Source organism: Clupea harengus, chromosome 6 (assembly GCF_900700415.2).
Source record: "Clupea harengus chromosome 6, Ch_v2.0.2, whole genome shotgun sequence".
NCBI lineage: Eukaryota > Metazoa > Chordata > Actinopteri > Clupeiformes > Clupeidae > Clupea > Clupea harengus.
The window spans coordinates 20,396,736-20,423,381 of NC_045157.1; the positions used below are offsets into that span (position 1 = coordinate 20,396,736).

A 26,646-nucleotide genomic window follows, 5' to 3' on the forward strand; every position below is an offset into this window, starting at 1 on the left:
AATGAGACAGATGTCATAGTATATTTTTACATCCATGTTATATATACGTACATCTATTATTTGTATGGGAATGGCTCAACTGAAAATATTTATTGTAGTCACATAGTGTGATCTCCTCATTTCATCAAACCTGAGAGCTGTTCATCAATTTCCTGAAGGCCCATCATGAGTGGATTATGGATAGATATGGCCATATCTGCACTTTATTCTCTACATCTAATGATCATTTTTGAACAAAAAGGCTGATCAGGGTCATTAAGGTCATCTTTATACTCTGACCTTAAATTGACTGTCAAATTTTCACCAAGAGGGGGCAGTATAGTACGTTTTCCAATGTGCGTGTTTTATTGAGCTTTGATCTGAACTGCTTCTCACTGTGTTTTTCAAATTTCGTTTTGGAAAGAGAAAGTAGGTAAACAACAAAATGAATTGATGGCATCCATTCTACTCCAACACTATTTTCGTAGCGTAGGCCTATATGCGTGAAATATATGCGTTCAGAAGTAGTCATCATCTGACATTTAGAAAATGACTACACAGTCGTTTTTCGTAGATCACGTGGAAATATGCGTGAAAATATGATTTTGTACATTCTACTCCAAATCCATGCCTTCTACTCCAACACTTTTTTCGTAGCGTAGGCCTATATGCGTGAAATATATGCGTTCAGAAGTAGTCTTCTGACATTTAGAAAATGACTACACGGTCGTTTGCCGTAGATCACGGGGAAATATGCGTGAAAATATAGTTTTGTAAATTATCCGTCTTTAAGTGAGCAGCTGAAAAAATGAAACGTCAGATTTGATTAATTTCTCTTTTGCTCGAGTGTTTGAAAACACTCTGGGGGATTCAAACAGAATATCACGTGTTCAATCATAGTTCGGTGTGCTCGTCAGAGGAAACCCTCAAAGCAGATCAGGATTTAAAATCCAGGCACAGACCTTGCGATCCTTTTCAGCCTCGTACAGCTTGTCGCTCCACGGAGTGCATCATTCCCCTGCTCTACTGTCTCCAGATCTGCGCACACGTTTCCACTCTGGGCTGTATCACCGAAGAATCGACAACTTGGTAGCATCCCTTTACTCAACCACTCATATGGCACCTATTCGTTGCCAATCAGATAGCCAGACTCGCCAATTACAAGAGGACGAATGCGTCACTACCGTTGTGAAATTTATGTTACTATCTGAAATTCATTTCGAGAGCTAACTCCATTCACTACTCGAGAGAGTTCATGGTGGATGCCACTAACATAGGTCAAGAAGATGTACCGATATCCACCGGTGAGTAGTAAATATTTACTTAACACTCTGGAATGTATTTCTGTAGAAAACGTATCCTAATAGTGAGACCATCACTTCTGCTCGAGTTCATAGTTCAGCACTCAGGTGTTCTCACAAGAATACTGTTTGCAGAAGCTCTTTGAGCGCATATACCTTTATGATAAAGGGAATATGTATTTTTGACCATTTCTGAACATTATATAATCTTCCAGTCATGCCACTACCCTCAATGTGTACATCCTCTGGATGCAATAGTATACTATCATACAGCTTCATGTTTGAGTTTGCACTTAGTTTGAGGAGCACCGCTATAATATGTACATTAATTACGATTTGGTGTAGAGCACAATTTGTGTATTTTATGCACTCATATTGGCCTTTTTATTGAAATAAAACGAAATTTACAAAGCCTTTCACTATTGATTAATTTATTTACATGGTAACACTTTATTTGGATAGTACATCTATAGAGACTTTACAGATGGTTCGTTGAAATTCAAGTTCAGTCTTTGTAATTGTTCATTGAACATAGCCTTAACCAAACCCAACCCCATAACCCTAACCTTAACCACAACCATACATTGTAGTTAACAGAGTTTTAACTGATAGTTTGTTTATAATCTGAGCATCTGTAGCCAGTCTATAGGGCACCATCCAAATAAAGTGTGACTATTAACAGTAATTCATTTATCAATCTCACTTCCATTAGGGCACAAGCTCATATTGACTCTGCACATGTCTGTGAATATAGACTTGGGTGTTTGTGTATGTGTATTGTGTGTGTGTGTGTGTGTGTGTGTGTGTGTGTGTGTGTGTGTGTGTGTGTTCACACGTGTGTTTATAACAATCCACATCCTCACAGTGAAGACGACAGTCAGTAGTAGATGATGCGTTGAGAGGCAGCTCATGCGTTGAGAGGCAGCTCACGGGCAGTAAAGCGGGTGTACTGTTGTCTACTGTCATCATCTCCGCAGAGCCTCTCAGCTGCAGCAAGGAGGTTGTTTACAGGCATGGCAGTCCCATGGCATCGACCAGGGATCCTATACCAGACTCTCAGCTCCAGTGTTTGCGTGCAACCATTCTTATCTCTGCGTGTATAAAACAACAGTCTAGACGTGCAGCTGTGCACGTCTCCATTCATCTCAGTCACTTAGGGTTGAACCCAGAGGATTACCAACAAATGTGTCAGCCATAGTCATGAAGCTTGGCCATTCAATCATGCTATTTATGCTGAATAAGCATATTGGAATGATGGGGCATGTATTCCATGGGGGGACTGTTCCTTTTACACCTTTTTGAAAACTTTGAAAGTGTGACTTTGTCATCACTAATTGCTGCATAGGGTACAGACACATTTGTGGTGTTCTCAGCATAGTTTACATCAGGATCGTCTGTCTTTTATAAATCATATCAGGAGTTTTACAGAAAAAATTCACTTAATCATTATTCATGGTTTTTGAAACCTCCTCTTGGATTCAGTGGATTTAGCTGGTTTGAAAAACAAAGTATATATTTAGTTTTTTTAATTACATTTATTGCGATGAAAACACAATAGATTTCTCTCTGCTTACTACTTCTCAATGTATACACACAGTCAAAAGTAAATTGTATCTGTTTTACATTTTACAAACTCTAAAGATTAAGATATTTTGATGACGAGAGGTCTGAAGCGACCTCTCAATAATGCAGTAATCCTGAGATTAAGCAGTGAGTATCCCACATTAGTAAGTCGCGCCAGAACTCCACACCCAGAGGACAGAAAACCTTCTTTATTGAAGTCATTTTTTTTTATTCTTGTTTTTTTGTTTTCATAAGACCACGTCACATTTTACACAATTGTTAATACTCACTGTAAAAGTCCCCAAATCCTTAAAAAGTCAAAAATAATTGTTGTTGTTGATGTTTGTGTTATACAAGTTGCTACTTGTAGTTCAGCTGGTGTAGGGTTGGGCTGGTACAAACCATAACACTAATTCTACTAGTCATGATATTTCCATGTCCTTGTTGAATTATGCAAACTGTATGCTTAATAAGCCTCCCATGACAAATTGACTCCTTCGTTTGCCACAGCCACAGAGAGCTGTAGTATGTAGCACAGTGTAGTATGCAGGGAAGTAGTATTTTCCTGTTGTGTCCTGGTATTATAGAACTAGATCTGTGCCCTGACCTGAGGTCAGTTAGAGTTCACACGTTGCATGTTTTAGTAGAAATCCCCTGCCATCTGTAAAAGCACATCCAACATTATTGCACCGGTCATTCTCGATTGTCATTCTCATTCTGAAATGCTAGTATACATCTGATTCATAGCACTAACACTGACGCACTGTGTGTGTCTATGTTAGAGTGTGTGTGTGTGTGTGTGTGTGTGTGTGTGTGTGTGTGTGTGTGTGTGTGTGTGTGTGTGTGTGTGTGTGTGTGTGTGTGTGTGTGTGTGTGTGTGTGTGTGTGTGTGTGTGTGTGTGTGTGTGTGTGTGTGTATGAGAGAGAGAGACACAAATTATGCTATCAACTCTGACCGAGTGTTTGTCCCCACCTGGAGCCGTTTCCTAATCAGAGGATGTGTCCAAGCTGAACCAGAGGACAGCTCTGCCTGCAGGGGATACTCAGGAGGATAAATTGACCCATTAAACAAAGATGGGGAGAACCAAGGAAACAGAAACACTGCCTTGTTTTCAACACCTTTGAACCTTTCTGATTGTTCAGCGGAGGAAGAACAGAAAATAATTTGGATCCAGTGCACACCATTGTGTTGTGTTGTGCTGACCTAAATTCCTGCTTGTCATATGCTTGTCATCTCCTCTGATCTTCTCCACTCCTTCTTTCTTCCATGATGCCCTTTTCTTGTCCACCTCCCTGCCACCAACTGAAGACTCGGGTGTGCAACACGACTTTGTCCTTCTGCGGCAATGACAACAACTCAGCAGCCTACAATGTGGACCGCGGGGTGCTGAACAATGGATGCTTCCTGGACGCCCTCGGACTGGTGCCGCATGTCTTCCTGTTCTTCAGCACCTTCCCTATCCTCTTCATCGGTGGGTTTCCCTCCATCTTTCAAAGAGGCTTTAAGCTAGGGGAACCACATCACTGGTATTGACTCACTGCTACATTAGCAAACACTGGAGTCACATAGGATTTTACAAATCAGTCCATCACTTATTAAGCTTAATGTTGATATAGTGCTATGGCAGACCTAGCATTTTCATTTAATAATACACCATCTGTCTCTAATTTTTCTGTGGTAGAGTTGGTGAAGCTGTTTTAAGTCAATGTTAGTATTTCTTGCCAACTCCCATCAGACAGTCATTGTAAGAGTCCGCCTCATAGCTTGAATGTCTGGGCCAAGAACATAATAATTGTCAGGCAGGTATATCAGTCTCTTAAGATTTCCTGATTAGTTGATATTGTCCAACCAAGTTGAAATTGCAGTTAGATTCTAGGGCCAGAGAAGTACTAGAACATCAGTTTTCAGGACAGCTACCAGGATAAGAAAGTCAGCTAGTTTAGGTATTAAACTCCTTCTTTTACAAATTCCTGTGTATTGCTAACAGCAGATTTAGGATTGATAAACGTTCCTGATGGTTTGGGTAAAATATATGGATTTTGGATTAGTCCCAGACAAAAATGTTATAAGAACTGTTTGAGAACTGCAAAATCAACAATTTGTCAAATTATATTATTAAATAAACTGTGGATGTAGTCTGTTAGTCGTAATGGCAACATCAAAAGGCCAATTCCTATACAATTAATGCATTCCTTACTGAGGTACAATGCAAGGGTTCAGTCTATTAATAATGAAATAATATTGTTTGATATACTACTGCCTTATATGGCTCTAGGAATATACATGTGTTGAAAAAAGACATAATGTGCATGGGTAGTAGCCTGGAAGCAGCGGTATACCTTTGTAGTAGACTACTCTCTTTTCCTGCCTGCAGTGTTTTGTGCAGACTGTGTCTTTCAGGATGTGATGTCTAAGACCATACTACCCTGAGGTAAGGACACCACAGCAACCGCTAGCTAATTCACCTGATTAACAGTCGCTGTGTGGTGTGGTGTCCACAGGCTGGGGCAGTCAGAGCTCAAAGGTCCATATCCACCACAGCACCTGGCTGCACTTTCCCGGACACAACCTGCGCTGGCTGCTCACATTCATGCTGCTCTTCGTGCTGGTGTGTGAGATCGCGGAGGGCATCGTGTCAGATGGGTCAGTACCGCCAGTAGTCAGAGACGTGCGCGCACACACTTATGTTTTTTCAGCCTTATAGGGGATTATGACAGAGGCTTAGAGGAAGGATACAATGGTTTGATGTGACCTGTGAAAGGTCAAGCCCCCCCCAGGGACTTCCTGTTGTTATAAAAAAATATGTCCACATCTAATGTCAACAGAACAAAGGGCTTTATAAACTCTATTTGAACTTTGAGTGCTTTGATGTGAGCACCGTTCTGTTGTATGCAATCATTATGTATGTACAGTAAAGATGGTATATGCGCTAGAGTTTTTTATTGGTGGTGATAATGATGATTTGTGTTCATTCGGCAGGTTCAGTCAATCTCGTCACCTGCATCTGTACATGCAGCCAGGCCTGGCCTTCCTAGCGGCGATCACATCAATCATCTACTACCACAACATTGAAACTTCCAACTTTCCCAAACTACTCTTTGGTACAGTATGCTTGAAATGGACACTAATGAAATGAATACAGTTAATGAAAACTGAAATTAACAGAAGCCTGCATGATCTATAGCCTTGTTCTCTCCTTCAATCCACTAATGCAAAGCTTCTTCTGCATGCAGTCTTACGTACTTCATTGTTGATTGTGCTTGATGTACTAATGCACTGATGAGGATGCGCTGGGATGTAGTTTGGCACAAAACATGGTGTACTAATATGGCTCAGGGAGGAAGAGGTATCAAGGGGCAGGGTTTCATTATTCGGACTCAGATGTCCCCGTACAGCTGCTTATCGTTTTAACAAATATTTACGAGGTCAGACCACGGTTATGGTGGATAGACAGATTGTTTAGGCTCCTCAATAAAGGAAAATCTCCTATCCTCCTAAAACCGTTTTTTTTTTTTTTTTTTTTTTTTTGTAAGAGCTCTGCCAGATGTTGTCACCCCTGCTTGGTGGCTTTCTGTGACTGCTGTTTGCTTATGTTTGCTTGCCTCCCTAAGCCTTGCTCATCTACTGGATCTTAGCTTTTGTCACTAAAACCATCAAGTTCGGTAAGTACGACGCGCATGGCATTGGCCTGGGGCAGCTGCGCTTCTGCCTCACTGGGTTGCTGGCCCTCATCTACGGGCTGCTGCTGGCTGTGGAGGTCAATGTTGTCCTGGGCAGGGTGAGTGTGTGTGTGTGTGTGTGTGTGTGTGTGTATGTGTGTGTGGGGGGGGGTTACTCTGGGCATGGTGTTGGATGATGTGAACATGTGTACATGTGTGTGTGTGTATACCTCCGAGTCTCTGTGGGTATGTGTGTGTGTGTCAGTGTTTAAGTGTATGTATACATATGCGTGTTCTGCTTTGTGCTTAGTCGTAACATATACGTATACCCTTTTCAGGTATTAAATACATACCTCTAAGAATAAAATCATCATACTCTTGGTGTATATTGTTTGTATACTGCCTTTGGTGCTGGTTGGGGCTACTTATGCAAAGTGCCCAGTTGAGATAACACACCCCTGAGTAAATGAAAGGCAAGAGAGACAGTGTGAGCCTCTGATCATGCGTTACACAACAGCGCACGAGGGATTAAATGGATGAGGCGGCATGGCCATGCCTCAGAGCTAAGTCAGGAGCCGGGTGAACTCGGTGTGTGTGTTGCCAAGCTGCCGACTGCCGTTTGCAACATTACAGCTGTTGTCCCCGACGAATGCAAATCCCCGCTGCAAACGCAAAGCCGTTTAGCTCAGGGAACGTAGTGATGATGGGGCCTGGCCCTGTGCAGTTTTTGCATTTTTTCACTCGCTGTACTGGCGCACTGAGCCCAGGTCAAGAGCCCATCTGCTGAGGACACCAGCCAGTCATCCACTCTCATCCACCCCATGGTGGCCCTGCCAGGGGAGAAAAGCTTTAGGAAGATAGTCAGTCCAGGAAAATGATTTCATTCATGGACTATTCATTTATTTATATGCTGAATACTGTGTGTGTGTGTGTGTGTGTGTTTGTGTGTGTGTTCTAACTCTTAAAGACACATGTAAAATATGTTCCGCTGTAGAGGAGGGAGGCGGATGTAAATCAGTGATGCGTTTGTAATTGGTAGAGCAGAGCTTTTGCTGTATATCTCCTGTTCTGAATGCGACCAGTTTTTAAGCTCCCACTCCTCTACACAAAGCTCTAATATGCAACTGCTTGCATCCCTCACACAGTATGGTGCATTCATCTTCTAATGCATGCCCTTGTTTCTGTTTCTGTTTCTGGTTCTGTTCACCAGCGGTACATGTGTTTCAACCAGCCCCCAGAGGTAAAGCCCCCAGATGACCTGCAGGATCTGGGTGTGCGCTACCTGCAGCCCTTCGTAAACCTGCTGTCCAAGGGCACCTACTGGTGGATGAACAAGTTCATCACCTCTGCACACAAACGGCCCATCGACCTAAAGATCATCGGAAAGCTTCCCATCGCCATGCGTGCTATCACCAATTACCAGCGACTCCGCAAGGCATTCGATACTCAAAAGGTATTAGACCCACTGTTACTTCCTGAAACCAGAATCATTAAACAACCTCGAGGCTGTGATTAACATTCACATTTTGGAACAGAGGTGGTAAATGGGGGAGTTTGAAAGTGGACGGTGTTATACACGATATGTAAATATATTTACTAAGTAGCAGCAATAGTGAAGTGATTTTAAAATTAAATTTCTTTCTTTTATTCCCATTTTGCTACTCACATTGTTATCTTATTGCTGGTTTGAATAGTATTAGCTAAAAAAAGCCTGAAAGTGTGATGGGGTATCCCATCTCATGTCCCAAGGGGTATCCCATCCCTCGGAGAAGTCACAAGATGTCAGTGGGGATTATACATCCTCACTACAGTATTCAATCAAGGCCTGAAGGCAAACCCACTCTCTGATCAACAATGCCAGAGTTCTGCTGCTAAGCACATTGCTACAAGACGAGTACATCCTTTTTTATATCAACTTGTCAGGACTATATGTAGCTATGCTGTCATTCCAGTGGATCTGAGAAACTAAAGACATACGTTTCCTACTCCTACTCTTAATCCTCTATGAGAGAATTTACTCATTCAATTCATTATATCTTTTACACACTTTAACATACAGTATTTAACACGCTTTAATACAAGTGTACAACTATTGCCTTTGAGGCAGTGTAAGGCCATGTCTTCATTAACAGCTGTGTTTATACATGTGCAGTCACATGAATGCACAATTAATGAAAAAAATAAGAAGCGGATAATTATATCACAAAGAAACATGCGTACATTTGTTGAGTATAATAATGGTAGTAATGGTATAATAATTTGCCTATTGCATTTCAAAAGTAACCTTCCCAACCCTGCACACACACACACTCACACAGAACATTAAACCGATCCACCAGAAAGCTTCACCCTCACCCTCACAGTGCAATTAATCTTGTGGTGATTACCAGATGAATTAGAACTAAAGATCACTACAGTCTTACCCTCCCTTTGACCCTTGTAATGCTCTCTCCTTCTTAGGCGTTCAATGTCTCTGTTCACCTCCATCTTTTCCGCTATTCTGCTCATTTCTCTGTCTCACTGGCTTTTTCTCCTCCATGCAGAAAGAGGGCACTACTGTCCCCCGTGGCCCCCGGTGGATCTGGAGGGCAATGCAGCAGGCTTTTGGGAGGTCCCTGCTCCTGAGCATCACCTTCCGCTTCATAGCTGACCTGCTGGGCTTCGCCGGGCCTCTGTGCATCTCTGGCATCGTCCACCACATAAGCAGGGAGAATCACACCATCCAGGATCCCGTAAGCACCAACTTCACCGTGCGTGCGTGGGAGCTGTGAACAAATGTGAACTTGTGATTCTTAAGAGTAAGAGCCGTCACCGACGTGTTCAGGGATAAAAAATGTGCCAGGGCAGATTCCAACAGCTGCCTGGTCATCCAGAAACAACTAGAAGTGACGCGTGTTCAGGGAGAGAGCGCACCGACAACATACGGCTACACATATACATTATATGTAGATCAGGCTATAAGCATAAGCACATTCATGGCAAACACGAAGCATCCTGAGGTGGATATAACCTTTAAAAGGGCAGATGTCCCTAGGTATACTGGATATTTTATAGGGGATTCGCATGGACAGTATTGTGGGTGTAGTTGTGTAGAGAAGGTTGTAAATGTATGATAAGCCATGAAAATACAGATGATAAGTGCAAGTGCTGACAGCAGAATGTGTGAGAGTATATCAAAGGATTAGGGTCAGATTTATTCTTCCCCTTAAGCTTTCCTCTTGTGTTGTGGCTGTGTCACAGGTCAAACTGCTGGGGGTCCACTTCATCTCCTCCCAGGCGTTCTTGGCCAATGCGTACGTCTTGGCTGTCCTGCTGTTTCTAGCCCTGCTACTGCAGAGAACCTTCTTACAGGCATCCTACTATGTCGCCATAGAAACAGGAATTAAACTCAGAGGGGCTATGCAGGTATTTCCCTAAACATTCTCTGAACCCTAATCTAACTTTAACTTTTGAGATTCACAACATAATCAGAATTCTCAATGTCATTACATTCAAACCAGTTAGTATCCTTGTGTTGACTCTTCATTTTCCAATCTGTGTTATTGACCATCACTCCCCTCAGGCAAAAATCTACAACAAGATTATGCGTCTCTGCACGTCTAACTTGTCCATGGGAGACATGACAGCGGGACAGATTACTAACCTGGTCGCCATAGACTCCAACCAGCTGATGTGGTTCTTTTTCCTCTGCCCCAATCTGTGCGCCATGCCAGTTCAAGTAAGACATAAGCCACTCTGATCACACATCATGTAACCATGGTTGTCTTAGACGGAACTAATCTCACATCTAAAATATGTAAGGATATGAATTCCAACTTTATGAATTCTTCGAAATGCTCCATCAGTTATGTTCATCACACAACAAACCAACAAAATGTCATCCCACCCCTGTGGATTTTTGATAAATGCTCAAGCTAAGTTTGGCATCTCCTCCCCATTGCAGGTGGTCATCGGCGTATTCCTCCTCTACTACCTCCTGGGGGTCAGTGCGCTGATAGGAGCCACGGTCATCATGCTGCTGGCCCCTGTGCAGTACCTGCTGGCCACCCAGCTCTCCCGGGCGCAGAAAAGCACCTTTGTGAGTGGAGTCTAGCGCACTCATGCATATGCACTGTGGACATGCTGTATACACTTCCACTATAGCACTCTGCTAGCATGCTGTATACATGCTGTATACACTTACACTGTAGCACTCTGCTAGCATAGCATAAGCATACAGATGTGAGACACTGAACCAAAGTTTGAAATATATATGCTGGGAAAATTTAGTAGGTTTCTTATTATGCTTAGACCGAGCCTAGATATGTCTGAAGTTTGTTTGAGGCGGGGGCCACAGCTCTATATGACAGAGTAGTTGAGAGGAAAGGAATGTCCCTTTAGAAGAGTGAAAAAAGCATCCTCCCTCCATCAGGAACACACCAGTGAGCGACTGAAGAGGACCAACGAGCTGCTGCGAGGAATCAAAATGCTGAAGCTGTATGCCTGGGAGCACATCTTCAGGGATAGCATCGAGGAGACGCGGACGAAGGAGCTTACCAGCCTCAGAGCCTTTGCGATCCACACCTCGGTGTCCAGTAAGCCTGATTAAATACTCCACTGGCCATGCATCCCCCTCTAAGCCCAACCATCCGGTCTCCGCTCCTTAAGTCCCCAGGAGGGCCACATGGCCATCCCCCTCTGGATCTAACAAACATGCGCTTCCTTCTACATTTCAGTACAATGGACCTCCTCATGCAGATGATCTATATTAGAAAGTACATTGTCAACATTCACATTGTTTTTTTTTCTCCAGTTTTCCTGAATGCAGCCATTCCAATTGTTGCAGTTCTTACAGTAAGTGCAAACACACATTCTACCTAAACAAATATGACGTATTGCGTACAATTAATTTTTTTCTATTTTTCTGTAGTGTCCTTAACCTATACAAATCCATGCTCATCATTACTGTATATTTATGGCTCTTTTCTTTTCTTGAAGACATTTTTGGTCCACGTCTACATTTCCACCAACAACGAGCTGTCGCCTGACGTGGCGTTCGCCTCCCTGTCCCTCTTCCATATCCTGGTCACACCCCTCTTCCTGCTCTCCAGTGTCCTGCGGTCCACAGTCAAAGCCCTGGTCAGGTGAATAGTCACGCTTTTTACTGGAGATTTTTGTCCCAGGAAAAGGGGGGAATTAACATAAGTTGTAAAATGGCAATGAACAACATTCTAATTTGCGCTTATTTATTTTCAATAGTTATTTTCATCTGGGATATAAATACTGCTTTAAGAGACACATTTCAGTGTGTGTGTGTGTGGGGGGGGGGGGGGGGGTCTAAGTGAGGAATTTCTCGAATTTCAGTACACCATACAATGTCAAAAGTAATGTTCTGAAATATTTGTATGTCACATCATTATCGCATTGTACCAGAAATGTTAAATTTACCATTCAGAGCTTTGCATACCTGACCTGTTGACAGGAATAAGGGTTAAGGGGTCATTTCTGGTGTCTAGTTGCCCCATAAATTCTTAGTCTGGCATATCATGCAGTGATATTCCCTTCTAAAGTTACCAAGGCTGTTTCAGACTCTTCTCATCTACTGTAGATATAAACATAGTGAGTAATACAGTGAGCAAGTCACACTTTACTTTAAAATCTGTATTTCAGTACTAGATGCACTATGGTTCAATACCAGCCAGTAGCATACAGGAACAAGCAGGTTTTCACTAAGGTTTATTATCACACCGCTTGAAAGGACAATACAGATAAAGTCACCTTTAGCTGTTTCTCAAGTCAGTGCAATTTTGAAGGCAAACATTCTCCCCTACGCCTGCTCTTCATCCATCGAGCGTGTGAGGATAGAACTTGAGTCTCAGCTTCTCTGTCCCTCTCAGTGTTCAGAAACTCAGTGAATTCTTCTGCGGTGAAGAGATTGAAACAGAGCCAGAGCCCAAGACCCCCACTCCAACTACATCCAGTAACCCAAGCAACATCAAGTCAGTAGTGAGTACACAGAACCTTTTTTTTCCCCTCTCTTTACACCTCTCTCTGTTAGAATTTGAACTATCGTCTGGTTCCCTGGTGTTTCAGTGTGGTTATCTCTTCCTCAGTACCTGTGTCAGCTCCAGGCCAAAAACCTGTTGAACCGCAAGCACAATGCAAAGAAAGATCACAACAATGCCCCGGCCAAGAAGAGCCCTGAGGAGGAGCCACCCACTGTCCAGGAGGACAACATCTGTATTAAGGTAGGAGGAGCTGACTCCCATTGGTGCTCATTTAGCGTGCTACCCAGTGTTTGAGACCCATTGCATGAAAGGGTTAAGAATTCCCACTCAGTAAAAAAAATGTGTTAAACACTCCCAGGAGTATCATTTCAGTCAGGCAGTACTTAAACACCTCTTATACAGTGCAAAGGTCATTGGTCAATAAGGTGGTGTCTCATGTCAATCAGTCATTTCTGAGGAACCCTGTGGGTATCGTTCATTTCAGCTGGTGGCTATTTTTACAGCAGGGAGAGGGGGATCAAGTGGGCTAGCGTCTGCAAGGCAGCAGTCTAAGAGACATACTGTAACGTCATGTAATGAATGCTTTTTTGGGAGGCTGTGTGGGGTTGTGCTTAGAGGTAGCAGTCAAGTGCTCACAGAGAACAGTCTTCCATTCAGCACCATTGTTTGAAAATCCCACCCACAAGGTTTTTTCCCTCAAAGACAATGCTACCTATTGAATTTTTTAACGCAGTCCCTTGGATAAGACATATAATTATCAGATTTCTTTCCTTCCATCCATCTAGATTTCTTTCTTTTTTCTTACTTTCTGGTAGAAAGACATATGTTAACTACTAAACCTAATCTACTTAATCACAATTATTCTGTTTCATCCTTGTAGATTATAAATGGTTATTTCTCCTGGACACAGGGAACCCCTACCTTGTCTAACATTGACATCAAGGTTCCTATTGGTGAGGACAGGTTGTGTTCTCTTTCAAAATACTTATAATGAGATGCATTTTATTTTGTATTTAAAGTGCTCTGACTCATGTATTGTGTGTGTGTGTGTGTGTGTGTGTGTGTGTGTGTGTGTGTGTGTGTGTGTGTGTGTGTGTGTGTGTGTGTGTGTGTGTGTGTGTGTGTGTGTGTGTGTATTAGGTCAGTTGACCATGGTTGTGGGGCAGGTTGGCTGTGGGAAGTCCTCTCTGCTGCTGGCAGCTCTGGGAGAGATGCAGATGATTTCAGGCAGTGTCACCTGGAACTGGTGAGGGGGTGAAAGAAGAGAACCCCATGACTCCCCATGACTCCATTAGTGTACTCATCTCTCACAACTCCTTTACTGTACTCATCTCTCACAACTCCTTTACTGTACTTAGCTCTCAATCTCTCCATAACTCCTTTAGTGTACTCATCTCTCAATCTCTCCATTTTCACTAGTTTTACTAGTAGCAAATAAAATGATTGCATTTAAACTAAATGCACATGATATGTTTTGATCAAAGTAGTGTTGGGACTGGGATTGGGATAAATTGGATGTAAGAGTTGTTTATTATGAAGAGCTACCCAGTTGTGAAACACATGTAATCTTTCTTGGAAAACAGCAGTGATTTTAATCCAGTGTTCCTGTTTTCTCCTCTCTAGTCAGCGCAAACAGGAGGATGGAGAGGAGAGGTCTGTGTTGTGATGTAAAAGATAAGCAGTAAACAAAATAAGACTGTGCAGTAGCTTGCTGAAATGCTTTCAGCAGTATTAGAGTATTATGTCAGTTAAGTTTTCTGATGATTTCGGTATCTTAACTGACATACCCTTATACATTATAAAACTCCTTGGAGAAAAAGAAGCATTTCAGCATGCTGAAGTACATTTATGACTATAGCTTTATGTATTATGTCAGTCAATCATCAGAAAACAAACATCAGTGAAAGTTAAAAATAACATTTTCTTTCTCTGTTTAGCAATGAAAACCCCACAGCAGGAAAACCATCTAGGTACTGTCTGGTTACTACATAACATTTATCTTAGCCTCTAAGGCAGTTATCTGCCTCATTGCATCCAAATACAATAAAGTCAGTGTAACGTATAATAAAGGACTTGAGATTCAGCAGTGACTTATGGAGTGTTCTAGATATAGAGGATTAAATCACATGTGATGTACAGCTGATGTATGCGTTCACCCTAGGAAGAGAGGCTCAGTGGCCTATGCTTCCCAGAGGCCCTGGCTGCTCAACAGCACTGTGGAGGAGAATGTTCTTTTTGATACAGCCCCTAACCAGACAAGGTAAAGATCACAGCAAAGACATGCCTAAGTCCCACAGACCTAGGAAAAAAAGCCTGAACTACTCTATGTCCTCTAATGAGAAAAGTGAAAAAGAATTTTACAATCAACATCATGCTTTCTTTTTTACAATATTTGCTATAATCCTTGCCCATCTCTCTCTCTTACTCTCACTCTCTCTCTCTCTCTCTCTCTCTCTCTCTCTCTCTGCTGTTACTGTATATGTTGCTAGAGGCTAGAAAGGTGTTTACATCTAAAAAAAGCACTACTGTTAAAATCCTGAGTCCATTTGTCCTCCTGTCTGCCCGGTGGTGAGTGGCCTGTCTCTGAGAATGCATTAAAGGGCTAAATGAGTGCGGGCCAGTGTTGTGTGTCTGCAGGGTAGTTACGTAACGGCACAGATTTCGCCCCACTCTAGTAGTCCTCGCCAAGCAATTAATGTGGTCCAAGCAAATCTGAGCTAAGGGGAAGGCCCTGCCACTTCAGCCTAGGGTTGGGACTTGATTGTGTCTCCTTTAAGGAGTCGTCAAGCGTTACAAATCCTGGCATCGAGGTCAGGAGCTTTTAGAAACCCTTCCCTCTCCATAGAGAGGCCAGTTTCCAGCAAGAGGCACTTCCATATTTGAACTGTAATGTGTCTGAATGCAGTGTTTTTCATATCATTTCCCAGGTATAGAGATGTAGTGGATGCGTGCTCTTTGCAGCCAGATTTTGATTCTCTGCCACAAGGGGACCAAACAGTGATTGGAGAGCAGGTACGTTTGTTCAGATACCTTTCCGTCAAAATTAGGAATGTGGTGTGATTTTGTTATAAGTGAGATTGAAGTAATGATTGAAGTTGCGACTTGCATGCTATGAGGATCCTTACGAGGATGTGTCCTGTTTGTGGACCGACAACACATTATTCCATTCCACTGGTCCTTCACAATCCCAGATACACAAGAGGATTTGAGAGAGGAGCTCTGCCCCCTTAGGCACTTCCTGCTCAGGCATCAGTCCTCTCTCGTGCGCACCCGAATACACAGTCCCCTCCCCTCCCCTCCACCTCTCCGTGCGGCTCTCAGAGCACCACCATCTTAGGGAACCGTAGTGGAACCGTAGTCATATCAGCTAGACACAAGGCTGATCTAATGTTCTGTGACTCTGTATCTCTTCCCCATCCTCTGCTGCTCTGTCTCCTCTTGTGTAACTTCACTATTATACACTTCCCTCTCGCTCTGGAGTTGGTAATGTTGGTCCTTCCTCTCGCCAGGGCATCATTCTCTCAGGTGGGCAGCGCCAGCGCATCAGTGTGGCTCGAGCTCTTTACCAGCAGACCGGCGTGGTGTTTCTGGTGGGTGACCATACTCTGCCCACACGTTAATGTTTTCCATTAAATGATACATTTTAATTAAATGAAAATAAAAATAAAATAAGTATAATAAATATTAAAAAAACCAGGGCCCCAGTTCACATTCCTATGTGCCTGTTTGGGCTCCGGCACAGATGATATAGTATGTGGCACAGGAGACTAGCCGTGTTTACATGTGTCTGCTGTTCTGTTGTCCTCAGGATGACCCTTTCTCATCCCTGGACATCCACCTGAGTGACCACCTGATGATGCAGGGCATCCTGAGGATGTTGAAGGGAGAGAAGAGGACAGTGGTGCTGGTCACCCACAAGCTCCATTATCTGCCCAATGCAGACTGGGTAAGGCTGCTACTGATTGCTGATACTTACACAAGACTATCTGAGAAAAGATGTCTGCATATTGAAGTCCTAAACAACCCTTTTCTCGGGAAGCTAAACAGAATACACCCATACAACAGTAAACTATAGTATTTGTTCAAATGTGCAACGATGTGCAAGTGATCATATTTTTCATATTACATTGTGAATTTTGTGCACTGATGAGGGTTTTCCAAACATGGTAATAGTAAAATGTATAGTAAAGTTTAATGTTCTCAATGCACATCTCACACCTTTGGGTAGTGTAACTATAAATATCCTGACCGGTGTCCTGACCATTTCAGTGGGAGGACCATTTTGAAATAAAGTCTTAATACAGCATACAGAACAATGTATTTATAACAATTATAACATTACAGCAGTACATAACACTGTAACCTTTTGCACTCCAAATGCACTCTACTTTTTATGAATTGTATGAATTGTGCTATATGAATACACTTGTCTTGCCTTGCCTTGCCTTGCCTTAATTGTCCCCAAACACAGATCATTGCAATGAAAGATGGAACAGTGCAGACCCAAGGCACCCTGAGAGATATCCAATGCTCAGAGCCTGAACTGTATGAACAGTGGAGAACTCTCATGTACAGAGAGGTACTGTGTTTAATACTAGGTCATGACAGAGTTACCATATATAACCTTTTCAACTGTCTAGATGTCACTATGAGATGCTTGTTTAGTGTCAATTATTGAAGACATTTCAAGACATTCATTCATGCGGGTGGATCCCTTGTTTGCTCCTCTGTGTTACAGGAGGCTGGGAAGAAAAGTACCACTGAGATGAGGAAGAAAAGCTTCCGGAGAAACATGTACTCCAGAGACATACAGACCAGAGACGAGGAAGAGGATGAAGGTGGGGCCACTCCTGATGTTAAAAGCAGAATATCTACTTTTCTATATCTACCTTTGCTGTTGTTTTCATTGGTACTTTCTCACTGTGAGGAGGAGACAAGTCAATCAAAGGATATGTAATGATGCATTACATATAACTTTAGCTTACATCATAGTGGAAAGCAGCACCACTTACACATCAATCAGCATATTAATTGAAGTGTATCATCTGTGTATAGAGCAACTGAACCACACGACTACCCTGGCAGACAGTACTGCCACGGTCAGATGAGTTACAGATGACTGCGACCAGGGAGTGGTGGCATGATTAAAGCCCAGTGAATTTGAAACTGAGTCACGTAGCCTGGAACCCATTCTGTTAGTTGGGCTGCTTTTGATGTAGCGTGGTCTGTTTATGTCCTTTTTTCTGTGTCGTTGCTGCAGAGCCCTGATGTTTACCTTTTATTGCTGTTGTTGTTGTTGTTGTTGTTGTTTTCTACATCCCTGTGGCACACATGTGTGGACATATGGGATGGCTTCAGCACCTGATGTTGATAGTAGTGCTCACAAAGGTCTGGAAGGAATGGCATGGTTTTTTTTAAATAGTTTTCCCCCTTACGCATCCAACTGGATGAGGGACATTTTCACAATCTTAATACACAATGTTAGGGTGACATATGAACTCAGGGGGGTATTCGTCATACATGGTTTAGTGACAAACCCGGATAAGTTAACTCAGAGTAAGTGGTAAGCCTCCTAATAAAAGAACCCCCATTGGTTCATTTTCCTAGCAAAACAACGTCAGAGGGCTCTTCTATTAGGAGGTTTACCACTTACTTTGAGTTAACTTATCCAGGTTTGTCACTAAACCACGTACGACGAACACCCCCAGGTCTGAAATCAGCTGAGGCTCGATGTAGATTGGCATTCAAAAAGGAAAGAGAAAATGTAACTTCACCAGCCGCAGTACATGATAAAAAAATCATATTAGAGATTGATAGCATCAGATTGATAGAGAATAGATTAAACACAATTTCTATAAATGATTGTGAAAATGGAGGCTTGTTTATTTATTTTTCATACTCCATTAACTGAGATTAGTCATCATGTAGCCAGTTTAGTGAAGGGATGTTGCAGTGCTTGTAAATATTCTAAACCTTCAGTGGATGAATGTTTTAATGTTTAAACAATATCAGTCCTAAAAAGTTTGGGAATTTAAACAGATGAACTAGCACCAGATGCAGAATGTGAATTATATTCTAACAATGCTATTCAGTTGACAAACCAAGATGCTGCCAAGAATCTTCTTAACTGAATAGTATTTTAGTTACATTTACATTTACTCATTAGCAATAGATACAAAGTCCAATAAATTATTTCTAATGCAGGAGAGAGGTAAGAAATTGCCAGGTATAAGAGTGCATGGATAATAAGTGGCTGTTATACAGTAATAAAATGTGCATCCTAAGGAACATTTAAATCCTTTTATCGTTTAAACAATTACTGAGAAACATCCCAGACATAGCTTTTCACCGCTGGTGCCCAAATACAATCATTTAAAAGCATGTTCCCATTGTCCTATATAGTAGTTATATTAAATACAAGCTGTACAAAATCCTCTGTACTAAAACAAAACTAGATCCTGTCCTGTTCCTCTGCATCTCCCCTTAGCATCTTAGAACCTTGTATTGCATACAGAGAATGAATATGAGGCATGCCGCTTTAGACATCCTGAACCTGGAAAAACCTCCTGCTCTATTTCTCATTCTCGCCTCAAACCCAGACACAGAGCATGCACCTGTAATTTAGCATAATTATGGGTTAGCAACATGCACACTTACCCTTGAAACAGTTTCAGCTGGAGACCGTAAAGAAGTTGATCACCTACAGTATTTAGAGCCCAGGGTGCCTCTTAAGTGCATGTAGATAAAAGGGAGGTAATGGAAGGTACAGTGTTTCTGACTGATGTATACATGTTTGCCTGGATTTTTACCCAATACAATTAGAGCACTCTATTTTCTGTGTAGTTGTGTGTGCAAGAGGATTATGTTAATTATAGTGATTGGCCATAAAACTGATGAACTGAAGACAAAGTTTGTAAGTGACAGTGAATAATAATGTTAGCCTAAGAACTCATTCAGTGCTAGTGGCTAGCACAACCACGCAGGAACCAGAGCGCTGTGATGTGTTGGTGGGAGTGTCTGTCTTTCCCCCTCTCACGGGGGCCGGTGTTCTCCGCAGAGTCCGTGACGGACGAGGACAGCCTGGCAGCGGAGCTGCGTCGCCGGGAGACCATCCCGTGGCGCTCCTTCAGCACGTACCTGCACTCGGGCGGCTTCCTGCTGCTGCTGCTCTTCGTCCTGTCGCAGCTCGCCAAGCACACGCTCATGGTGGCCATCGACTACTGGCTGGCCCACTGGACGTCCAGCTTCATTGTGGTCAAGCTCAGCATCGCCGAGGGCAACTGCACGTCCGAGCAGGTGCGAGATTGGCAGGTGACTCTCGGGTCAAGCCGGGATCTGACACTCTTGACATTTAATTGCAGCTCACGCACGTGTATTTCACTGTTCACTGGGGTGTTGCAGGCCGACAGGGCAACGCTCTGGACGTGGGAACAGGTGCAAGGGCGTCTCAGCGAGTAGTAAATAACTTCGGGAGGCACGAGTTGTCCTCACATTTCACCCGATCATCTCTTCAGCCACAGAGATCCGTCAGAGTACAGTTGCCACATGACTGACCGACAGACCTCCCTCACCCCACCTCGTCCCAGCAAGCTCATGTAATTGGCCCCCAAGGAATTGAAAGTAAAGGGGGGTGTGGGGAGTAGGCGGGTGGGTGCTACTGCAACACACTCAATTCCAAAATAGGCCCTATAAGAACTTAGGCAAAGCCGTGCTGTGCTGTGCTGTCCCTGGACCCCTCCATATGCCTGCCTATGTCCCCCAGGCCTCTGGGCCTGTCACACAGCTGTTCCTTTCTCTCTCTTCCCCTTCTCTACCTCGCAGAAAACACTGTGTCCAGTGTACCCTCACTAAAGGGTCATGTCCCAGCAGAACTAGCTTAGTGCCTGCAGGCAAACATCCTTTTGTATGTGTTCACATTTTTGTTGAATCTGTTCTATAAATGCAGGTTTTTATGCACAAGAGAAGGAGTTAATCTTGATCAAATTTATACCATTGTTTTAAATCTTGTGTAACACAGCACTATGATTAATGCAGTTTATGGTGTTTTTCTTGATATGGAAATAATCCTGTTGCCAATTTTAATTCCCATAGGACGTCCACAGATACTGGCTATTCCTAGTGGCCCTGTTCAAACACTGATTTGCAAAACAGATGTACTGTTTTATGGAGTTTAACTGCACGTGTTAATCACGTTGGCAAACAGTCCTCTGGTCTGGAGAGAAAAGTGTTTGTCAGTTTGCCAGCATGCCTTAAAAAGCACGGCAGTGATAAATCTGTTAGCATGTGAAGGCTTTGTTAATTTCCTGGAAACCATGCCGATCTCTCCACTCAGAGGGTACAGTGACTCGTGCGAGGACACGTGTTATCAAACGTTTGCTGTGTAGTAGTGAGTTCATTGTGGGTATATGGGTCCCTATAGCCAGGCCAAATGAACCATACTTTCTGTTTTATTACTTTTTCCACTCGTTTGTCCATACACTCGTTTGTTAGCATCTGGAAGATGCCTCTCTTGTTGTACTGGATGCATGATGTTTGGTTTGTATCTTCCTTTACAAAAGAACAAACAAACAAACCACTCTGATCACTTGACTAACTCTGAGATGTTTCCTCTCTCAGGCATGCACTTTCGCTCACTCATACTACCTGCTGGTGTTCTGCATCCTCTGCTGTCTGTGTATAGTCCTATGTCTGGTCACCTCAGTGGCCGTCGAGTGGACAGGGCTGCGCGTTGCCACGGAGCTGCATGGCAACCTGCTTAAAGCAATCATACTGGCCCCAATGAGGTAGGACTGTGTGCGAGAAGAGCATTGTGGGAGTGAGTGTCTCTTTCTACTCTAGAGAGGTATCACTCATTAAAGTGACATACAGGCCAAGCTCAGAGATAAAGATCTATGTTCTGTGTAAGAAAGTGAAAAGATTAGCAGTCAAATGTAGTCTTTAATGTGTCTTATATCATGGCAGCCCCCCCCCCCTCATTTCTCACAACTCAGTGAATAGAGCAGAGCAGAGCTGTGTTGTCTCTGGGCTCCAAGGCACTGCCATCTGCTCTTAAGGGTAATGGAGTGGACAAAGGCCGCATCCTGGGAGGCAGTGGTCAGATAATGAACTCCACTTATTGTGCTCCTCTGGCAAAGTCAAGGCCATTTGGCTCGGCCTGTTTGTGCCGTGCGGTGATGTTTTCCTAATGGCTGTAATGTTGGCAGTAACGGGAAATGGGGTTTGTACCAGAATATTGACAAATGCTTGACTAGCAATCATTCTGTGTCTGTTTTTGTTTAACAGGCTTTTTGAGACGACTCCTTTGGGTAACATATTAAATAGGTTCTCCGCTGATACCAACACTATTGACCAGGTAAACATTTTGGAATAGGCCTGAACACCTACCATACACATATCAGGGACTGAATGGGACATTCAATTCAAACACACATGCTCTGATATCATGCTAGTCAATAATACAGCATAGCCAGCCCTGAAGTAATGTTCCATCAAGAAACATATATCCATACATGATATCATATGCTTACACTTTCACACATAGTTTGGCCAGCGCTGACTGTCTTCTCTCATGTGCGTCTACAGCACATCCCCACCACCCTGGAGTGTCTGAGCCGCTCGGCGCTGCTGTGCGTGTCCGCTATCGGGGTCATCGCCTACATCACGCCGGTCCTCCTCATCGCGCTCGTCCCCCTGGGCATCATCTGCTACTTCATACAGAAGTACTTCAGAGTGGCCTCCAGGTTGGACCCACTCTAGGAAAACAAGCCACTTTTCAGTTCATTCATCAATCAGCCAGTCTACCTTTGAATCATTCAATACCCTACTACACACATATGCCTATATAATGCTCTTATATTTCAAGTACTGTGAATGTTAATACACAATGACATTTATATTAATAGCCCATGTAGGTTGGCAAGCTGTCTTATTCAGAAAGATCTTAAAAATATATGAGTTAATGTTAAGGTATCTGAATAAGAGGACAGAGGTTAAGGCATCGCCCTTCTTTTTCTGTCTGTAGGGATCTTCAGCAACTGGAGGAAAGCACCCAGATTCCTTTGCTGTCTCACTTCTCTGAGACTGTGGAGGGACTCACCACTATCCGCGCATTCAGGTGATTCTGCCACACACGCTGTCTGAGATCTGTGGAGCTGCAGCTGGACCTGGAGCTATGTGGAGGACGATGTTCACAGCATATTTAATTAAAAAAATACAGTACCGAATGAATAAAGAGACTGAAATGATCATGTATCAATCCTTCTCCATGTGATTATTTCACAGGTATGAACAAAGGTTCAAGAAGAAACTACTAGAATATGCAGATGGGAACAACATTGCCTCCCTCTTCCTGACAGCAGCCAATCGTTGGCTGGAGGTTCGCATGGTAATACATCTCAGTCTTTTCATTTTTTTTTTTTATATAAATAGTTGATTTTTAATCATTTTGTATCAGTAGTTTTTAAGTCTGTTTATAATCATTTAATAATAATATTTGGCAAATGACAAATTCTTGTTTTTCTTCATATAATTTATCATTCAACAGTCTTATGTTGGCTTATGTTGGTAAGAATAACTGAAGCAATTTATTTTTGCACTGGATCCCCTTTGTGTTCTGTGTGTGTGTAGGAGTATATTGGGGCTTTTGTTGTTCTGATAGCTGCGGTGGCTTCCATTAGTCAGTCCCTCAATAGCCTTCTCACTGCGGGTCAGGTTGGGTTAGCCCTGACATACGCACTTATGGTATGTGACCAAATCATTATTGTTCAGCCATACTACAGTTAAAGCAGCATGTTTCTTATATTTGGAATGAGAGGTTTTGAAATAATCTCATTTGAAATCATTAGCAATATGATGATATGATAATAATGATATACATGATCTCATAATCCATTCAAATATACCAGGAATTTTAATAGTAGTCATGTGTGGAGGAGTTAGCATGTGATAAGTCACTGTTGATACCTGTAGGTGTCCAATTACCTCAACTGGATGGTGCGTAACTTGGCAGACATGGAGGTGCAGCTGGGCTGTGTGAAGAGGATCAGCAGCCTGTTGCAGATCGAGCCTGAGTGCAACCAGGGAGTTATGAGTGAGTCGCACAGCATAGATACGCTCTGAGTGCAACCAGGGGGTTATGAGTGAGTCGCACAGCATAGATACGCTCACCGCTGAAGAGTCATAGACATGTGTGGTGCTACGTGCAATAGGCCTTCACTTTTGTTCATGTTTTATAAACTTTTAAATATGCTTTTAAAATGAATTTGGATAAAATACATAAAATACACAATACAATAAATGACAGGCTAAATACATAACTATAACCATGTAAGGTGCTGTAAATAAAGTGATGTTGTAAGTGCACTGTTGGAAGGGGTTGCTATGATTCTGACAACTGAGCTCATGTCTCCTAACTGTCCTAACTATTTCCTTTGTATTTTGAATATGTGTGTATTTGGTGTGTGTGGGATGTGTATCTGTATGTGTTTGTATGTGGTGTGTGTGTTTGTGTTCGTGTGTGTGTATGTGGGTGTGTGTGTGTGTGTGTGACACAGCACCAGCACAGGTACCTGCTAAGTGGCCACAGTATGGTGAGATAAACATCGAGAACCTGAGTGTGCGCTATGCCAATGGACTAAAGCCAGTCCTGAAGCATGTCAATGCTCACATCAGACCTGGTCAAAAGGTAACCAACAGAGTTTTACCCTCAGCATGCAAAATCACTGGTAATATACCAGTATATATATCACCAGACTGTAGGATTGCCATAGCTCCAAAATGGAATAAAACCTGATGACGCATAGACAAATGACAGATTCTGTTGAATGAGTATTTCTGTGTTTGAATGTGTGATACAGTGAGTGTTTAGACTAAACCTGTCTTCACAGGTTGGGATATGTGGCAGAACAGGAAGTGGAAAGTCCTCTTTCTCTCTGGCTCTGTTCCGAATGGTTGATACATTTGAAGGTTTGTATAGTTTTATTTGGAGAGCATCACAAGGGCTGTCATGTAGTGGGCTGTCAATAGTCTCACGTTTTTGTGGTATGTCGGGTCACATTTATTTCAGGTGTTTCTCCTATCTTTCTCAGGGCAAATTATCGTAGATGGGATCAACATAGCTAAGCTCCCTCTCCAGACCCTGAGATCACGCTTTTCAATCATTCTGCAGGATCCTTTCATGTTCAGTGGAACTATTCGGTGAGCATTTGGAAGCCCCTAATCCCCAGTGCGTCTCTGTTTTACTCATCCTAAAAATACAATAAACAGTTATAGTATTAACTGTCGCAGGCGTTCTGTCATCACTGTGCAGGATAGAAAATCCCTCAGCGGTCTGAGATTAGAATAGGCCTCCTGACATTACAGGGACAATAAAGACACAGACTCTTTGAGAATTTTCCAGTAGGTCATAACATACTGCCTGTCACCCATAGGATTTCATAGCTATTATGCTAGGCATAAATACTGCCAATATAAAACTAAAAATACAACCTGAAATGCACTTACAGTATTTCATAGTTGCAACATCTCACCCGTGGATATACGTCTCAGATTCTCACGTGTCGAAGTGTTCTGTTCCCTTGATTGGCTTTTATCAACGTGATTGCAATATTAACCGTCCTTCATCTGCCCTGTAGGTTTAATTTAGACCCTGAGCGGAGGGCCTCAGACAGAACTCTGTGGGAGGCTCTGGAAATCGCCCAGCTCATGCCAGTGGTTAAGGCTCTGCCTGGTGGGCTTGGTAAGACAAACGTGCTGACTAATACACTACCAACTAACCAAGCAGTCCTCTATGACAGAGTTGGGTTCAAATCCTCACTCTTGTAAACCCTTTAGTGTATGCTGTAATGTCATAAAAGGTAATGTCATATACATGCTGATGCACTCTGTCATTGAGAGCAATTGAAGTATAGCCTTAGGTAAAGGTGCCATAGAGATTTCATGGTCTGTGCAGAGTAGTTTGTTAGAGCTGGGACTTATTATCTCATGAAACGTCACTGTTGGCTGATCTGACATAGTGGCTTGACAGCATTATTCTACATGACTAACTTTCAACACTCACTGGCCTTCTCCCATCCCCTAAAAAAGTTGTGCTAAAAGTTGGATTACACTTTCTGACTGGCTCAGTGCTTGTCATATAGTAGAGTGTTTTGTAAATACCTCTGAAACTACAGGTCTTCTCTCCTGTTGTAGATGCAACCGTAACAGAAGGAGGAGAAAACTTCAGTCAGGGTCAGCGCCAGCTGTTCTGTCTCGCACGAGCATTTGTGCGAAAGAGCAGCATCTTGATCATGGATGAGGCCACTGCTTCAATAGACATGGCCACGGTAAGATGCATCTGAAGGCAAATATCTTACATGAACAGCCATATCTGCTGGTGTCAGAACTTCATTAAAGATCAGAACTTCATAACCCAAACCAGTTAGATAGCAAACCATATGGTTAAATTTAACCATCTTGCTGTTTCAATTCGATACATTGTAACTTTCACCTTCCTTTGCACCAACTTTTATAAGGGTAAAGAGTAACCATTAAACGCCCAACTTTACGAGGTCAGCACCCTGGACAGGGCTTCAACACAGCCAAATACGTCATTTTGCTAATTGTGCGCCTATATCTGTTTCCTCAGGAAAGCATTCTGCAGAAAGTAGTCATGACAGCCTTCGCAGATAGGACTGTCGTCACCATAGCGGTGAGTAACATAATAATAATGTTAATAATACATCACATTTATATAGCGCTTTTCAAGGTTCTCACAGACGCTTAAAACATACAAATCGTTTTTTGTTCTACGCTATATCAATTACAACATCCTCAACAGTATTTCATGTATGATGCTCAAACTTGAATGCTTTCTTTCAGCATCGCGTCAACACCATACTGAGTTCTGATGTGGTAATTGTGATGAAGCGCGGAGTCATTTTGGAATACGATGAGCCTGGTGTTCTTTTGCAAGAGACAGACAGTATATTTGCATCTTTTGTGAGGGCCGACAAATAAGGGGAAAGAGGGCATGTTTTTTTTTTTTTTTTAAGATTGTGTAAATTTGTTGATAATTTGTATATTCGTGCTAATAAAACATATTTTTTCTTTACAAAATAACGTTGTTGTGAATGCCCAGGGGAAATAGACGTTAAAGTGGAAAATTCACGGGTTGCATA

General features: G+C 42.6%; 1 protein-coding gene across 1 annotated transcript; it reads left to right on the plus strand.

Annotated features, from left to right (window-relative positions):
- The first annotated feature begins 773 nt into the window (after positions 1 to 773).
- LOC105906456 (ATP-binding cassette sub-family C member 8-like) lies at positions 774 to 26,584 on the plus strand. Its single transcript, XM_031569307.2, has 40 exons — positions 774 to 1,283; positions 4,153 to 4,315; positions 5,346 to 5,487; positions 5,824 to 5,945; positions 6,456 to 6,622; positions 7,714 to 7,956; positions 9,047 to 9,235; positions 9,744 to 9,908; positions 10,066 to 10,221; positions 10,447 to 10,581; positions 10,915 to 11,077; positions 11,296 to 11,336; positions 11,481 to 11,626; positions 12,380 to 12,488; positions 12,596 to 12,730; positions 13,371 to 13,443; positions 13,631 to 13,736; positions 14,114 to 14,143; positions 14,428 to 14,460; positions 14,652 to 14,750; positions 15,418 to 15,502; positions 16,000 to 16,080; positions 16,299 to 16,436; positions 16,962 to 17,069; positions 17,229 to 17,328; positions 19,548 to 19,786; positions 21,107 to 21,273; positions 21,773 to 21,842; positions 22,073 to 22,230; positions 22,512 to 22,604; positions 22,772 to 22,874; positions 23,117 to 23,230; positions 23,459 to 23,579; positions 24,043 to 24,173; positions 24,376 to 24,454; positions 24,577 to 24,685; positions 25,123 to 25,226; positions 25,679 to 25,812; positions 26,115 to 26,177; positions 26,348 to 26,584. Exons 1-40 carry the CDS (start codon positions 1,266 to 1,268, stop codon positions 26,483 to 26,485), a joined length of 4,770 nt encoding a protein of 1,589 aa, XP_031425167.1. The 5' UTR covers positions 774 to 1,265; the 3' UTR covers positions 26,486 to 26,584.
- Positions 26,585 to 26,646: the final 62 nt, after the last annotated feature.

What these genes read in the sequence shown, in the direction of transcription:
- LOC105906456 (XM_031569307.2), top strand. An exon ending in AGGACAACATCTGTATTAAG is followed by an intron (nt 12,731 to 13,370) that starts GTAGGAGGAGCT and finishes TCATCCTTGTAG; the next exon opens with ATTATAAATGGTTATTTCTC. An exon ending in TACTTCAGAGTGGCCTCCAG is followed by an intron (nt 22,231 to 22,511) that starts GTTGGACCCACT and finishes TTCTGTCTGTAG; the next exon opens with GGATCTTCAGCAACTGGAGG.